Raw genomic sequence first — 17,500 nt, forward strand, 5'->3', positions numbered from 1 at the left:
GTCCTCCAGGGCGGCCAGATCCCTCTCCAGCCCCTCGTGTTTGCGCAGGAGAGCCTGGACGCCGGCCAGATCCCTTCTTCTTCCTTCCTTCCTTCCTTCCTTCCTTCCTCCCCTCTTTCTTTCCTTTCTTTCCTCCCTCCTTCCGTCTATTTCTTCTCCTTCCTTCCTTCCCCTTCTCCCCGTCTCCTTCCTCCCCTCCTTCTTTCCTTTCCCCTCTTCTCTCCTCCTCTCTCCTTCCTTCCTTCCGTCTCCCTCCTTGCCTCTCATTCCTTCCTTCCTTGATCCTTTTTCTTTTCTCCCTCCCTCCTTCTTCCTCCCCTCCCTCCCTCCTTCCTTCCTTCCTTTTTTCCTTCCTTCCTTCCTAGCCCCGCCCCTTCTTCCCGATTGGTCCAACCGCCCGCCGGCCCCGCCCACCTTGTCCTCCAGGGCGGCCAGATCCCGCTCCAGCCCCTCGTGTTTGCGCAGGAGAGCCTGTTCCTTCCTTCCTCCTTTCTCTCTCCTTCATTCCTTCCTTCCTCCCCTTCTTTCCTTTCCTTCCTTTCCTCTCTCCTTCCCTCCCTCCCTATATTTCCTTCCTTTGTTCTTTCCTTCCTTCCTCCCCTTCTTTCCTTTCCTTCCTTTCCTCTCTCCTTCCCTCCCTCCCTATATTTCCTTCCTTCGTTCCTTCCTTCCTTCCTCCTTCCTTCCTCCCCTCCTTCTTTCCTTTCCTTTCTTCCCTCCCTCCTTCCCTCTATTTCCTTCCTTCCTTCCTTCCTCTCTCCTTCCTTCCTTCCTCCCTCCCTCTCTCCTTCCTTCCTCCTTCCCTTTCTCCCTTCTTCCTTCTCTCCCTCATTCCTTCCTTCCCTCCCTCCTCTCTCCTTCCTTCCTTCCTCCCCTCCTTCTTTCCTTTCCTTTCTTTCTTTCCTCCCTCCTTCCCTCCCTCCCTCTATTTCCTTCCTTCCTTCCTCTCTCCTTCCTTCCTTCCTCTCTCCTTCCTTCCGTCTCCCTCCTTCCCTCTCATTCCTTCCTTCTTTGATCCTTTTTCTTTCCTCCCTCCCTCCTTCCCTCCCTCCCACTATTTCCTTCCTTCCCCCCGTCTCCTTCCTTCCTTCCTTCCTTCCTTCCTTCCTTCCTCTCTCCTTCCCTCCCTCCCTCCTTCCTTCTCTCCCTCCTTCCTCCCCTCCTTCCTCCTCTCTGATTCCTTCCTTCCTCCCCTCCTTCCTTCCTTTCCTCCCTCCCTCCTTCCTTCCTAGCCCCGCCCCTTCTTCCCGATTGGTCCAACCGCCCGTCAGCCCCGCCCACCTTGTCCTCTAGGGCGGCCAGATCCCGCTCCAGCCCCTCGTGTTTGCGCAGGAGAGCTTGACGCTGGCCAGATCCCCTCCTTCCTTGCTTCCTCCCTCCCCTCCTTCTTTCCTCCCTCCTTCCCTCCTTCCTTCCTTCCTTCCTTCCTTCCTTCCCCTTCTCTCTGTCTCCTTCCTTCCTCCCTCTCTCCTTCCTTCCTCCTTCCCTCCCTCCCTCCTTCCTTCTCTCCCTCCTTCCTTCCTTCCTTTCCTCCCTCCCTCCTTCCTTCCTTCCTTCCTTCCTTCCTTCCTTCCTTCCTTCCCCTTCTCTCTGTCTCCTTCCTTCCTCCCTCTCTCCTTCCTTCCTCCTTCCCTCCCTCCCTCCTTCCTTCTCTCCCTCCCTCCTTCCTTCCTTCCTTCCTTCCTTCCTTCCTTCCTCTCTCCTTCCTTCCTTTCCTCCCTCCCTCCTTCCTTCCTTCCTTCCTTCCCCTTCTCTCTGTCTCCTTCCTTCCTCCCTCTCTCCTTCCTTCCTCCTTCCCTCCCTCCTTCCTTCTCTCCCTCCCTCCTTCCTTCCTTCCTTCCTTCCTTCCTTCCTTCCTCTCTCCTTCCTTCCTTTCCTCCCTCCCTCCTTCCTTCCTTCCTTCCTTCCTTCCCCTTCTCTCTGTCTCCTTCCTTCCCCTCCCTCCCTCCTTCCTTCTCTCCTTCCTTCCTTCCTTCCTCTCTCCTTCCTTCCTTTCCTCCCTCCCTCCTTCCTTCCTTCCTTCCTAGCCCCGCCCCTTCATCCCGATTGGTCCAACCGCCCATCAGCCCCGCCCACCTTGTCCTCTAGGGCGGCCAGATCCCGCTCCAGCCCCTCGTGTTTGCGCAGGAGAGCTTGACGCTGGCCAGATCCCTTCTTCCCCCCCTTCCTTCCTCCTTCCCTTCCTTCCTTACTTCCCCCCTTCTCTCCGTCTCCTTCCTTCCTTCCTTCCTCCCCTCCTTCCTTCCTCTCTCCTTCCTTGCTTCCTCCCTCCCTCCCCTCCTTCTTTCCTCCCTCCTTCTCTCCCTCCCTCCTTCCTTCCTTCCTTCCTTCCTTCCCCTTCTCTCTGTCTCCTTCCTTCCTCCCTCTCTCCTTCCTTCCTCCTTCCCTCCCTCCCTCCTTCCTTCTCTCCCTCCTTCCTTCCTTCCTCTCTCCTTCCTTCCTTTCCTCCCTCCCTCCTTCCTTCCTTCCTTCCTTCCTTCCTTCCTTCCCCTTCTCTCTGTCTCCTTCCTTCCTCCCTCTCTCCTTCCTTCCTCCTTCCTTCTCTCCCTCCTTCCTTCCTTCCTTCCTTCCTTCCTCTCTCCTTCCTTCCTTTCCTCCCTCCCTCCTTCCTTCCTTCCTTCCCCTTCTCTCCGTCTCCTTCCTTCTTTCCTTCCTTCCTCTCTCCCTCCTTCCTTCCTCTCTCCTTCCTTCCTCCCCTCCTTCTTTCCTTTCCTTTCTTCCCTCCCTCCTTCCCTCCCTCCCTCTATTTCCTTCCTTCCTTCCCCCCTTCTCTCCGTATCCTTCCTTCTTTCCTCTCTCCTTCCCTCCCTCGCTCCCTCCCTCCTTCCTTCCTTCCTAGCCCCGCCCCTTCTTCCCGATTGGTCCAACCCCCCGTCAGCCCCGCCCACCTTGTCCTCTAGGGCGGCCAGATCCCGCTCCAGCCCCTCGTGTTTGCGCAGGAGAGCCTGACGCTGGCCAGATCCCTTCTTTCCCCCCCTTCCTCCTTCCCTTCCTTCCTTACTTCCCCCCTTCTCTCCGTCTCCTTCCTTCCTTCCTTCCTCCCCTCCTTCCTTCCTTCCTCTCTCCTTCCTTCCTTCCTCTCTCCTTCCTTCCTTCCTTCCTTCCCTCCCTCCTTCCTTCCTTCCTCCCCTCCTTCTTCCCTTTCCTCCTTTCCTTTCTTTCCTGCCTCCTTCCCTCCTTCCTTCCTCCCCTCCTTCTTTCCTTTCCTCCTTTCCTTTCTTCCCTCCCTCCTTCCCTCCCTCCATTTCCTTCCTCTCTCCTTCCCTCCCTCTCCCCTTCCTTCCTTCCTTCCTCCCCTCCTTCTTTCCTTTCCTCCTTCCCTTCTTCCCTCCCTCCTTCCTTCCTTCCCCCCTTCTCTCCGTCTCTTTCCTTCCTTCCTTCCTCTCTCCTTCCTCCCCTCCTTCTTTCCTCCCTCCTTCCCTCCCTCCCTCCTTCCTTCCTTCCCCCTTCTCTCTGTCTCCTTCCTTCCCTCCTCTCTCCTTCCCTCCCTCCTTCCTTCCTTCCTTCCTTCCTTCCTTCCTTCCCCTTCTCTCTGTCTCCTTCCTTCCTCCCTCCCTCCTTCCTTCTCTCCTTCCTTCCTTCCTTCCTTCCTCTCTCCTTCCCTCCTTCCTTCCTTCCTTCCTTCCTAGCCCCGCCCCTTCTTCCCGATTGGTCCAACCGCCCGTCAGCCCACCTTGTCCTCCAGGGCGGCCAGATCCCTCTCCAGCCCCTCGTGTTTGCGCAGGAGAGCTTGAACGCCGGCCAGATCCCGTCCGAAATCGTCGGACGCCATGAGTTGCTCTTTTTCCTTGATCCAGCTGATCGTTTCGTCGACGTCTCTGCGGGAATCAAAAAAAAAAATAATAATTAAAATTATAATAGGAAAGAAAATAATTATAATTATAAAATTACAATTATAAAATATAATGATAGGAGGAGAAAAATTATAATTATAAAATATAATGCTAGGAGGAGAAAAATGATAATTGTAAAATATAATTCTAGGAGGAGAAAAATGATAATTATAAAATATAATTATAATTAGAATACGAAAGAAAATAATTATAATTATAAAATTATAATTATAAAATATAATGATAGGAGGAGAAAAATGATATTTAGAAAATATAATGATAGGAGGAGAAAAATGATTATAATATATAATGATAGGAGGAGAAAAATGATAATTGGAAAATATAATTATAATTAGAATACGAAAGAAAATAATTATAATTATAAAATTATAACTATAAAATATAATGATAGGAGGAGAAAAATGATAATTATAAAATATAATGATAGGAGGAGAAAAATGATAATTATAAAATATAATGATAGGAGGAGAAAAATTATAATTATAAAATATAATGATAGGAGGAGAAAAATGATAATTGGAAAATAGAATTATAATTAGAATACGAAAGAAAATAATTATAATTATAAAATTATAATTATAAAATATAATGATAGGAGGAGAAAAATGATAATTGGAAAATATAATGATAGGAGGAGAAAAATTGTAATTATAAAATATAATTCTAGGAGGAGAAAAATTGTAATTATAAAATATAATGATAGGAGGAGAAAAATTATAATTATAAAATATAATGATAGGAGGAGAAAAATCATAATTATAAAATATAATGATAGGAGGAGAAAAATTATAATTATAAAATATAATTCTAGGAGGAGAAAAATTATAATTATAATTATAAAATATAATGATAGGAGGAGAAAAATTATAATTATAAAATATAAAGATAGGAGGAGAAAAATTATAATTATAAAATATAAAGATAGGAGGAGAAAAGGGGAAAAAATGAAATTAAAATGAAATTCAAAAGGAAATGAAATGAATTTAAACGAAACGAATTGAATTTAAATTAAATTAATTAAAATTAAATTAATAATAAATAATATTTATTATTTAAATCATTTTTATAAATGTTACTTATTATTTAAATAAATGAATTGAATTTAAATTAAATGAATTGAAATTAAATTAATAAGAAATCATGTTTATTATTTAAATCATTTTTATAAATGTTATTTTTTATTTAAATAAATGAATTGAATTTAAATTAAATGAATTAAAATTAAATTAATAATAAATAATATTTATTATTTAAATTATTTTTATAAGTGTTATTTATTATTTAAATTAAATCAATAATAATAATAATAATAATAATAATAATAATAATAATAATAATGACAACGTTCGTTGGGGGACAACGAAATTCCTTGACAAATTAAGTTAAAAAAGGAAAATAATATGGAATGAAACGGAAGAGAAGAGAATAAATGAGAATAATAGGAATAAGAGGAAAGAATAGGAATTTAATTTTATTTCCTTTTATCCTATAAAAGGAATGAAGTGAAATTCAAAATTGAAGTGAAATTTAATGAAATTAATGAAATGAAATGAAATTTAAATAAAATAAAATAAATTGAAGTAAAATAAAATAAATGGAAGTAAAATAAAACAAAATAAATTGAATTGAATTGAAAATGAAATGAAATGAATTTAAATGAAATGAAATATAAATAAAATCAAATAAATTGAAGTAAAATAAAATAAAATAAATTGAAGTAAAATAAAATAAATTGAAGTAAAATCAAGTGAAATGAAATGAATTAAAATAAAATACAGTGAAGCAAAATACCATAACGTGAAACGAAATGAAAGAAATGGAAATGAAATGAAATGAAATGAAGTAACATGAAATAAAATAAAATAAAATGAATTGAAATAAAATAAAATAAAATGAATTGAAATAAAATAAAATAAAATAAAATGAATTGAAATAAAATAAAATGAAGTAAAATAAAATAAAATGAATTGAAATAAAATAAAATGAAGTAAAATAAAATAAAATGAATTGAAATAAAATAAAATGAAGTAAAATAAAATAAAATGAATTGAAATAAAATAAAATAAAATGAAGTAAAATAAAAAAATTGAAATAAAATAAAATAAAATGAAGTAAAATAAAATAAATTGAAATAAAATAAAATGATATGAAATGAATTGAAATAAACTAAACTAAAATGAAATGAAATGAATTGAAATAAAATAAAATGAAGTAAAATAAAATCAAGGGAAACGAAATGGAAATCAAATGAAATCAAATGAAATGAAAAGAACTAACTTGAAATAGCATGAAATAAAATAAAATGCAATAAACTGAAATAAAAGGCAATAAATTGAAATGAAATGAAATGAAAATAAATAAATTGAAATAAAATAACATAAAATGAGTAAATGAATTGAAATAAAATAAAACACAATAAACTAAACTAAACTAAAATGAATCAAAATAAAATAAAATAAACTGAAATAAAAGGCAATAAATTGAAATGAAATGCAATGCAATGCAATAAATTGAAATAACATAAAATAAATTGAATAAATGAATTGAAATAAAATAAAATGCAATAAACTAAACTAAACTAAACTAAAATGAATCAAAATAAAATGCAATAAATTGAAATGAAATGAAATGAAATGCAATAAATTGAAATGAAATAAAATAAAATGAATAAATGAGTTAAAATAAAATGCAATAAACTAAATAAACTAAAATAAAATGAATCAAAATAAAATAAAATAAAATAAATTGAAATAAAATAAAATGAATTGAAATAAAATAAAACGCAATAAACTAAACTAAACTAAAATGAATCAAAATAAAATAAAATAAAATAAAATAAAATAAAATAAACTGAAATAAAAGGCAATAAATTGAAATGAAATGAAATGCAATGCAATAAATTGAAATAACATAAAATAAATTGAATAAATGAATTGAAATAAAATAAAATGCAATAAACTAAACTAAACTAAACTAAAATGAATCAAAATAAAATGCAATAAATTGAAATGAAATGAAATGAAATGCAATAAATTGAAATGAAATAAAATAAAATGAATAAATGAGTTAAAATAAAATGCAATAAACTAAACTAACTAAAATAAAATGAATCAAAATAAAATAAAATAAAATAAATTGAAATAAAATAAAATAAAATGAATTGAAATAAAATAAAACGCAATAAACTAAACTAAAATAAATCAAAATAAAATAAAATAAATTGAAATAAAATAAAATGAAATGAATTGAAATAAAATGCAATAAACTAAACTAAACTAAAATGAATCAAAATAAATAAAATAAAATAAATTGATATAAAATAAAATAAAATAAAATAAAATAAAATAAGGAAAAACCGGCCACCTGTTGAAGCGCTGGACTTCGGCCGCCCCAAAAAGCTTCCCCTGTCTCTGGAGAGCCAATCCCTTCAGCCGCTGCCAGGAAGCGTTGACCTCTTCCTGTTTGGAGCGGATCACTTCCTCTTCCGGGTGCTGCTCCTGCAGAAAAGGGAAGCGACAGGGTGAGGTGGGAACCGATCCTAAATCCGATCCTAAATCCATTTCTTTTCTCCCGATAAATGCAAATTAAGGGGTCGTTTCGCTGGGTCCTTCCTTCCTTCCTTCCTTCCTTCCTTCCTTCCTTCCTTCCTTCCTCTCGCCTTCCTTCCTTCCCTCCCTCCCTCCTTTCCTTTTCTTCCTTCCTTCCCTCCTTCTTTCCTCCCTCTCTCCTTCCTTCCTTCCTTTCTTCCGTCCCTCCCTCCTTCCTTCCTTCCTTTCTCTCTCCCTCTCCCTCCTTCCTTCCTTTCCTCCCTCTCTCCTTCCTTCTCCCTCCTTTCCTTCCCTCCCTCCCTCCTTCCTTCCTCTCTCCCTTTCCTCCCTCTCTCCTTCCTTCCTTCCTCCTTCCTTCCTTCCTTTCTCCCTCCTTCCTTCCTTCCCTCCCTCTCTTCTTCCTTCCTGCTTCCCTCTCTCCCTCCTCTCCTTCCTTCCTTCCCTCCTTCTTTCCTCCCTCTCTCCTTCCTTCCTTTCCTCCCTCTCTCCTTCCTTCTCCCTCCTTTCCTTTCCTTTCTTTCCTCCCTCCATCCCTCCTTCCCTCTATTTCCTTCCTTCCTTCCTTCCCCCTCCTCTCCGTCTCCTTCCTTCCTCTCTCCTTCCTTCCTTCCTCCCTCCCTCCTTTCCTTTCCTCCTTTCCTTTCTTTCCTCCCTCCTTCCCTCCCTCCCTCCCTCTCTACTTCCTTCCTTCCTCCCTTCCCTCTTCTCCCTCTCTCTATCTCCCTCCTTCCTTCCTTCCTCCCTCCCTCCTTTCCTTTCCTCCTTTCCTTTCTTTCCTCCCTCCTTCCCTCCCTCCCTCCCTCTCTACTTCCTTCCTTCCTCCCTTCCCTCTTCTCCCTCTCTCCTTCCTTCCTTCCTTTCTCCCTCCCTCCCTCCCTCCCTCTCCTTCCTGCCTTCCCTCCCTATCTCCCTCCTTCCTTCCTTCCCTCCCTCCCTCCTTCCTTCCCTCCCTCCCTCCTTCCTTCCTCTCTCCCTTTCCTCCCTCTCGCCTTCCTTCCTTCTCCCTCCCTCCTTTCTCCTTCCTTTTTCCCCTCCCTCCCTCTCTCCTTCCTTCCTCCCTCCTTCCTTCCCTCCCTCCCTTCTACCTTCCTTCCTTCCTTCTCCCTCCTTCCCCTTTGTTTCTCCTTCCTTCTCTCCCTCCCTCCCTCCCTCTCTCCTTCCTTCCTTCCTTCCCTCCTACCTCTCTTCCTTCTTGCCTTCCTTCCTTCTCTGTTTCCTTCCTTTTTCCTCCCCCTTCCTTTGTTCTGTCCTTAATCTTTCTTTCTTACCTCCTTCCTTCCCTTCTTTTCTATCTTCCTTGCTTCTATTCTCCCTCTCTCTCTCCCTCCTTCCTTCCTTCCTTCCCTCCTCCCTCCCTCCTTCCTTCCATCCTTCCTTCCGATTTCGCCCCCAATAAATCTGAATTTATGGGTCTGGTTGACTTCCTTTGTTCCCTGCTTCTCTCCTTCCTTCCTCCCTCCCTCCATTCCTCCTTCCTTCACTCCCTCCCTCTGGTTCCTTCCTTCCTTTATTGCTTCCTTCCTTCTCTCCCTCCCTCCTTCCTTCCTCCTTCCTCCCTTCCTTCCTCTCACCTGGACCAGCTTCCCGGCAAACTGGTTCACTTCGTTGACTCTTTCCTCCCTCCTCCTCCCTCCCTCCCTCCCCCCCTCCCTCCCTCCTTCCTTCCTTTCTTCACTCCCTCCTTCCTTCCTTCCCTCCTTCCTTCCTTCCTTCCTCCTTCCTCCCTTCCTTCCTCTCACCTGGACCAGCTTCCCGGCAAACTGGTTCACTTCGTTGACTCTTTCCTCCTACCTTCCTTCCTCCCTCCCTCCTTCCTTCCTCCCTCCCTCCCTCCCTTCCTTCCTTCCTTCCCTTCCTTCCTCCCTCCTCCTTCCTCCCTCCCTCCTCCCTCCCTCCCTTCCAACCTTCCTCTCTCCTTCCTTTCTTTCTTCCTTCCCTCCTTCCTTCCTCCCTCCTTCCTTCCCTCCCTCCCTTCTACCTTCCTTCCTTCCGTCCTTCCCTCCTTCCTTCCTTCTCTCCTTCCTTCCTTCCTCCCTCTCTCCCTCCTTCCTTCCTTCCTTCTCTCCCTCCCTCCCTCCCTTCCTCCTTCCTTCCTTCCCTCCCTCCCTCATTCCTTCCTTACTTCCTTCCTCCTTCCTCCCTTCCTTCCTCTCACCTGGACCAGCTTCCCGGCAAACTGGTTCACTTCGTTGACTCTTTCCTCCCTCCTTCCTTCCTCCCTCCCTCCTTCCTTCCTCCCTCCCTTCCTTCCTTCCTTCCCTTCCTTCCTTCCTCCCTCCTCCTTCCTCCCTCCCTCCTCCCTTCCATCCTTCCTCTCTCCTTCCTTTCTTCTTTCCTTCCCTCCTTCCTTTCTTCCTCCTTCCTTCCCTCCCTCCCTTCTACCTTCCTTCCTTCCTTCCTTCCCTCCTTCCTTCCTTCCTCCCTTCTTCCCTTCCTTCCTTTCATCCTTCCTCTCTCCTTCCCTTCCTTCCTTCCTTCCTTCTCTCCCTCCTTCCCTCCCTCCCTTCCTTCCTTCTCTCCCTCCTCCCTTCTTCCCTTCCTTCCTTCTGTCCTTCCTTCTGTCCTTCCTTCTCTCCTTCCTTCCTTCTGTCCTTCCTTCCTTCCTCCCTCTCTCCCTCCTTCCTTCCTTCCTTCCTTCTCTCCTTCCTTCCTTCTGTCCTTCCTTCCTTCCTCCCTCTCTCCCTCCTTCCTTCCTTCCTTCCTTCTCTCCCTCCTTCCCTCCCTTCCTTCCTTCCTTCTCTCCCTCCTTCCTTCCTTCCTCCTTCCTCCCTTCCTTCCTCTCACCTGGACCAGCTTCCCGGCAAACTGGTTCACTTCGTTGACTCTTTCCTCCCTCCTCCATTCTTCCCTTCCTTCCTTCTCTCCCTCCTTCCTTCCTTCCTTCCTCCTTTCCTCCCTCCCTCCCTCCTTCCTCCCTCCTTCCTTCCTCCTTCCTCCCTTCCTTCCTTTCACCTGGACCAGCTTCCCGGCAAACTGGTTCACTTCGTTGACTCTTTCCTCCCTCCTCCCTACTTCCTTCCTTTCCTTCCTTCCCTCCCTCCCTCCCTTCCTTCCTTCCTTCTCTCCTTCCTTCCTTCCTTCCTTCCTCCTTCCTCCCTTCCTTCCTCTCACCTGGACCAGCTTCCTGGCAAACTGGTTCACTTCGTTGACTCTTTCCTCCCTCCTTCCTTCCTCCCTCCCTCCTTCCTTCCTCCCTCCCTTCCTTCCCTTCCTTCCTTCCTTTCCTCCTTCCCTCTCATTCCTTCCTTCCTCTATTTCCTTCCTTCCTTCCTTCCTTCCTTCCTTCCTTCCTTCCTCTCTCCCTCCTCCTCCCTCCCTCCCTCCTCCCTTCCATCCTTCCTCTCTCCTTCCTTCCTTCTTTTCTTCACTCCCTCCCTCCTTCCTTCCTTCCCTCCTTCCTTTCTTCACTCCCTCATTCCTTCCTTCTCTCCCTCCTTCCTTCCTTCCTCCTTCCTCCCTTCCTTCCTCTCACCTGGACCAGCTTCCCGGCAAACTGGTTCACTTCGTTGACTCTTTCCTCATGGGCCGCCAGGTCCGTCTGGAACTCCTCAAACTTCTTCTGCAGAACTTCGACATGCTCCAGATCCTGGCCCAGTTCCTCCGAGGTGACAATGGCTTCCTGGAAACAGGAAGCAGGAAACAGGAAACAGGGGTCAATCTCGACAATCGCCATCACCATCGCACAATCGGGACCAGTCGAGTGGGCAGAGCTGGTCTGTGTGTGTGTATATGTGTGTGTGTGTGTGTGTGTGTGTGCGTGTGCGTGTGCGGGGGTGTGTGTGTGTATGTGTGTATATGTTTGTATATATGTGTGTATATATGTGTGTTTGTGTATAAATGTGTCTGTGTGTATATATGTGTGTGTGTGTGTGTGTGTATGCGGGGTGTGTGTGTGTATGTGTGTGTGCTTATATATGTGTGTGTATATGTGTGTGTGTGTATAAATGTGTGTGTGTGTGTATATATATGTGTGTGTGTATGTATATGTGTGTGTATATGTGTGACTATGTGTATATGTGTGTGTGTATATATATGTGAGAGTGTGTGTGTATATGCGGTGTGTGTGTGTGTGTGCTTATATATGTGTGTGTATATGTGTGTGTGTGTATATATATATGCGTGTGTGTGTATGTATATGTGTGTGTATATGTGTGACTATGTGTATATGTGTGTGTGTGTGTATATATATATGTGAGAGTGTGTGTGTATATGCGGTGCGTGTGTGTGTGTGTGCTTATATATGTGTGTGTATATGTGTGTGTGTATATGTGTATGTGTATGTGTGTGTATATATAGATCTGTGTATGTGTGTATATATGTGTGTGTATCGCTGTGTGTGTATATGTGTGTGTTTGTGTATAAATGTGTGTGTTTGTGTATGAATGTGTGTGTGTCTGTGTGTGTATACGTGTGTGTCAGGGGTTTAGGTGCAGAGGCACGGGCAAGGGAGGAAACAGAGAGCGAAGGGGAGGAGACAGAGGAAAGGATGAGTGATGACGACGACCCGAGATCTCCCAGTCTTTCCAGTGAATCAGAGGATTCACAGAAAGGAGCACCAGTGGCCAGGGCAAGGGGGGCGTCTAGGGAGGCACCCCAGGAAGATAGAGCCAGAGGAGACTCAGGGGGGAGCAGCTGGAAATCGGGACCAGCGTCACCGCCAGGAAGCAGGGAAGAGGAAGGGAGCCAGGGGGGAAGCGCTGGCAGCTCACCACAGGAGGGAGGGCAGGAGTCAGGAGTGGCCACACCTCCATCGGGGAGCGAAGAAACGGTTAAGAGGAAAGTGGAAGGTTGGGCGCGCGCGCCAAGTTCAAATGCAGAGGAAGGCGGCGCAGTGAGCAGCCCCGAAAGGGAACCAGGTCCTAAAGCCCGGCGCAAGGAGGCAGAAGGGTCCGGGTCAGCGTCAGAAGAATCCCGGAAGGAAGAAGCCCCGGGGGGTAGAGGGACCCAGAGGAGGACAGTCAGGAGGAAAAGGTGGAGCAAGGCTAGGATATTAAGTTGGTGCGCACGGGGCGGAGACTCAGACGGAGCCTCGCCGATCTAGCTAGTAGACGTAGAGTTGCAGACAGCAGCGTGAGAATGGAAACTGTAATTCAATAAAGACTTTTACTTAATGACCGCTGGCTAGCGTGATCCTCTGTGAGCTAGGATCTTGAAGCAGCTCTGACAGTAGGCTCCGTCTCTACATTGTGGGCATCTGCAGCCTCGAGGAGGGGAGAGAAACAGGCGCCCACTAGCGAGCTCACGAACGGCAGACGACATGACGGCTGAGCAGCAGATAGAGGACCTCAGAAAAGCAGTGGCACAACTGAACGCCGAGGTTCTCGCATCCAGGAAGAGAGAGGACGAGGCAGCTGCCGCCTGCAGGGATCTCCAGGTCAGGTTAGACGTACTGGCAAAGCAACCACCCCGGCAGGAGGGAATTGGGTTGGCGAGACGGACAGGCGGGCTGCTCTCTCACTTCGATGGGAACCTGCAACAGTATCCCAACTTTAGAGCCGACGTACTGTGCGCACTGCAACTGTTGCATAAAGACTTTAGAGATGAACAGGAGAGAGTGGGGTTCATCATGTCCCATCTGCATGGGGAGGCGAAAGCATGGTTGCGCAATTTATGGAGAGATAACGATCCGGCGCTCCAGAATGTGGATGCCTTTATTAAAGCGATGGATGGGTGTTTCTTATCAAGTATTGACATTGATCTTGCACGGAAGGAGGTGCATGGGCTGAGACAAGGGAGGGCCAGCGTCAGACAGTATCATGCACGCTTTTTCGCCTTGGTCAGCGCCCTGGAATGGGACAGAGATTCGGCTCCTGTAAGAGACCTCTTTTGGGAGGGACTGCACAACTCGATTAAAGATGAGATAGCGAGGGGGGAGAGACCCCGCCCCGAACCACCCAGGAGGTCGTTCAGAGGGCACTGGCCGTGGGGGTGAGGCTGGAAGGACGTCCGTGGAGCAAGGACGAAGGACGTGGAGGGCGCGAACCAGCCGGGGGCCCCTCCTTCTTTCCCAGAGAAGCAGCGCGAACGCAATCCACGCCTCCGCCAGGAGGAGGAGCGGAACCTATGGAGGTGGGAGGTGCAAGGGCTCAGTCAGCAACCAGAGCCCTAGCACCGGCAGCAGTGAAGGCGAAGCCTCCTAGAGGGACCAGGAAGTGTTACGTCTGTGAGCAGCCAGGGCATATGGCGAAAGAGTGTCCCCAGAGGCCCCACAAGCTTACTGCAGCCTCAGCAATGGTGACTGCAGCAACGCAGCAGGGAGGACCACAGCAGGGAAACGACAATGTCTGGCTGGAGGAAGAGGCACTGGGGCCCAGCCAGACGTGTTAGTGACGCAGTCCCCAGAAATTTTACAGCCAGTGAACCCCCTCCCGCCCAAACCAGTAGTGAGGCTCACAGCATCTCTCCAGCTGCCCAATGGAATCACCATGGACGTGCCAATCACCATCGACTCCGGCAGCAACGCGGACTTTATAGGGCAGGAATTTGTCGACAGGCACGCTGTGCAGTTGCTGCCGGCCACACTGCCCCTGCAGGTTGTCACGGTGGATGGCAGGGAGCTGCTAGGGGGGCAAGTGGTGAAGCAGACGCCACCAATGGTGATGCGACTTGGGAATCACAGGGAAGTCATCAGCTTCAACGTCACTCAACTGTCTGACACGCCCATTGTATTGGGTATGAGTTGGCTGGACAAGCACAGCCCAACGATGGCTTGGTTCCAGAGGCAGCTGGTCTTCGGCTCTTCCTTTTGTGCTGAACACTGCATCGTACCCAGGCAGGAAGGAGAGGAAGAGGAGTCACAGCTGCTGCTAGGCACGCTGCAAGCGATTCCCCACAAGTACGCAGAATTTCTGGAAGTTTTCTGCGAGAAGGAGGCGGACAGGCTACCCCCTCACAGACCATATGACTGCAAAATTGACCTGCTGCCGGGGGCGGCGCTGCCTAAAGGGAAACTGTATTCCATGTCTGAGGACGAACTGCAGGAACTCAAAGACTTCATCGATCATAATTTGGAGCGCGGTTTCATCCGGGAGTCTAAGGCAGTGGGGGGCAGTCCTGTATTCTTTGTTAAGAAGCGAGACACGCCCCAAAAAAGACTCGTAGTGGATTACAGGATTTTGAACAGTGTGACCAAGCCGTCGGACTTCCCCATGCCCCGCATCGACGACCTCCTGGCGAAGGTACGGAAAGGAAAGGTGTTCACCAAGTTGGACCTGCGGGGGGCGTACAACCTCATTCGCATGCGGGAAGGTGATGAGTGGAAGACAGCCATGTTCACGCCACTGGGTACCTACGAATACAGAGTTATGCCTTTTGGACTACAAAATGGCGCTCACGTTTTTCAAGCATTTATGCATCACGTGTTGGCGGGACTTCTCTACAAGACGTGCGTCTGTTTCTTGGATGACATCCTGATCTTTTCGGAGTCGCAGCAAGAACATGACAAGCACGTCAAGGAAGTGCTGGGCAGGCTAAAGCAACACAGACTCTACGCCAAGCTGGAGAAGTGCCAATTTGATGTGCCGGAGGTGGATTTTCTGGGCTACAAGCTGTCTGACAAGGGGCTCGCCATGGACAGCGCCAAGGTTCGAGCGGTGTTGGATTGGAAGAGCCCACGCAACCGGAAGGAGGTCCAACGGTTTGTCGGCTTTGCGAACTTCTATCGCAAGTTTATCAAGGGCTTCGCGATGCAGACGGCGGCCATCACTGACACCCTTAGCTCCAAGAAGAAGAAGTTCATCTGGACAGAGCAGGCGGAGCAGTCCTTTCAGGCCCTCAAGCGTCTCTTCGCGTCGGAAGAGCAGCTGCTTCATGTCAACCCCAGCATGCCGATGAGGGTGGAGACAGACGCTTCGGACAGAGCAGTGGGGGCGGTCCTGCTGCAGAAGGACCCGCAGGGCGTGTGGCGGCCGGGAGCGTTTTACTCCAGGAAGCTCAGCAAGTCCGAGCAGAACTACACCATATGGGACAGGGAGTTGCTGGCCATTCATGCAGCGTTCAAGGCGTGGAGGCACTTTCTGATCGGCGCCAAGCACACGGTGCAGGTTTGCACGGACCACAAGAATCTGGAACACTGGCGCACGGCACAGTTCCTGAACCAGAGGCAGATACGTTGGGCTGAGTTCTTTGCGGACTTCGACTTCCGAATAGAGTATGTCCCGGGGGACACCAACATCATGGCAGACGCTCTCTCCCGCAAGCCACAGTATCTGGAGGACGCAACACCAGCGGCCGCCATGCACATCTTTGCACCGACAGTGTGGGCGTGCGCCGCGGCGACCGTGGACCTAGAGGCGGTGCGGCGAGCGTTGCAGGGGGACTCCTTCGCACAAACGAAGATGGCAGAGGTGCGAGGGGGCAAGGCAGCGGCCGACGGTTTCCAGCTACGAGATGGCTTGCTCATCCGTAAAGGGGCCATCTACGTGCCGGGTGACGAACTTCGAGCCAAGGTGCTACAGCAGCTGCACGACGCGCCCACGGCCGGGCACTTTGGCAAGGAGAAGACGGTGGAATTAGTAGCCAGGGATTTCTGGTGGCCTGGAATGAGAGGGGAGGTCGCAGACTACGTAGCGAGGTGTGACACCTGCCAGAGGGCAAAGCCGGTGCACAAACCGCCGGCTGGACTGTTGGAGCCGCTGCAAACTCCGGTCGAACCTTGGGAAAGGGTGGCTCTGGACTTTGTCACGGATCTGCCCAGCTCAAGGGGCAAGACGGCAGTGTTGGTGGTGGTGGACCTGTTCTCCAAGATGGCGCATTTCATTCCGTGTGCTAAGGTGGCCACGGCGGAGCAAACCGCCAAACTGTTCATAGACCACGTGTTCAAGGTTCACGGTCTGCCACGGTCTATTCTGTCCGACCGCGGGCGGCAGTTCATCTCGAACTTCTGGCAGAAACTGATGGGCTTCCTAAACGTCAAGATCAATCTGGCGTCGGCGAGACACCCGCAGACCAACGGGCAAGCGGAGCGAGCCAATGCCATCATGCAGCAGTACCTGAGATGTTATGCAAACCAACAGCCTGCGACGTGGGTGGATTACCTGCCGCTTGCAGAGTTTGCCTACAACAACACGAAGCACGTATCCACGGGCGTCACGCCGTTCTTCGCCAACAACGGGCGGCACCCTAGAACCTTTCCGGGACTGGAATGCAGGGGAGAAGGGGAGCCGCAGTCAGCAGATGCGTTCGCGTCGGAGCTGCAGGAAGTCCACGATCAGCTGCGGCGCCACCTGGAGCTGGCTAAACACGCATACAAGGTACAAGCGGACAAACACAGAAGGGTTGGCGAAGAGCTCCACGTGGGAGACTGGGTCTGGTTAGCAGCCCACGCAGTGCCGGCCAGGTCGTTGGCCAAGAAGAAACTAGGGCATAAACAACTGGGGCCCTACCAAGTCGAAGAGCAGGTCAACCCGGTGGCTTTCAGGCTGGCGCTTCCGGAGGGTTCCAGAATGCATCCGGTGTTCCACAGATCGGTGCTCACTCCCTACAAGGCACCGCACAGGTTCCAGGAACCCGGAACGGCGCCGAGTCCGCTCAGAGAAGGAACGGGGCACGCGGGAGTGGCACAGGAGGAGCGCATCAACGAAGTCACGGAGATTTTGGACTCCAGATGGGGGGAAGAGGGAGTAGAATACTTTCTCGCCAGGGAGGGCACCCCGGCCAGTGCGAACAGCTGGGTGCCGGGCTACGCTTTAGACGAACCTCTGCTCAAAGACGAGTTTCATGCCCTCTTCCCACATAGACCTATGCCAGCAGACTTTTTCGACGACTGGCTTTTCACGCCCACGCTTTCGGACAGCACGTTCAGGGGGTTCGACTCGGACGAGGAACCAACACGAGACGTCCGTTCCCCGGAGGGGTCACCCTCGGGATCTGTCTCAGAACCCTCGTATTGGTGGGACGATAGGCCGGAGGAGCAGTTCCGCAGGAAGTGGCTGGACTGTTCCGGCCGAGCAACGCCGCCTGGAGGAAGTGCGGGAGAGACGGACATGGACATTTTCGGGGACGACCCTGGTTTCGAGCACGGCGGCACAGAGATGGAAGAGGAGGTGACTGTCGTCAACGAGAGCAGAGAGGAAGACCTGGAAGAGTTCCGCTGGAGGC

General features: G+C 48.1%; 1 protein-coding gene across 1 annotated transcript in view; it reads right to left on the minus strand.

The window, feature by feature from the left end:
• Positions 1-17,500, minus strand: part of SPTAN1 (spectrin alpha, non-erythrocytic 1) — a 185,565-nt gene that overhangs the window by 147,177 nt on the left and 20,888 nt on the right. The window contains exons 5-8 of the mRNA XM_081179155.1: positions 10,875-11,021; positions 7,218-7,351; positions 3,674-3,818; positions 367-414 (exon numbers count right to left, since the gene is read on the minus strand). Of these exons, the coding sequence (XP_081035281.1) occupies positions 367-414; positions 3,674-3,818; positions 7,218-7,351; positions 10,875-11,021 (474 nt within the window). The remainder of the gene's footprint in view (positions 1-366; positions 415-3,673; positions 3,819-7,217; positions 7,352-10,874; positions 11,022-17,500) is intronic.

Source organism: Podarcis bocagei (assembly GCF_964188305.1).
Source record: "Podarcis bocagei genome assembly, chromosome: Z".
NCBI classification, from domain to species: Eukaryota; Metazoa; Chordata; class Lepidosauria; order Squamata; family Lacertidae; genus Podarcis; species Podarcis bocagei.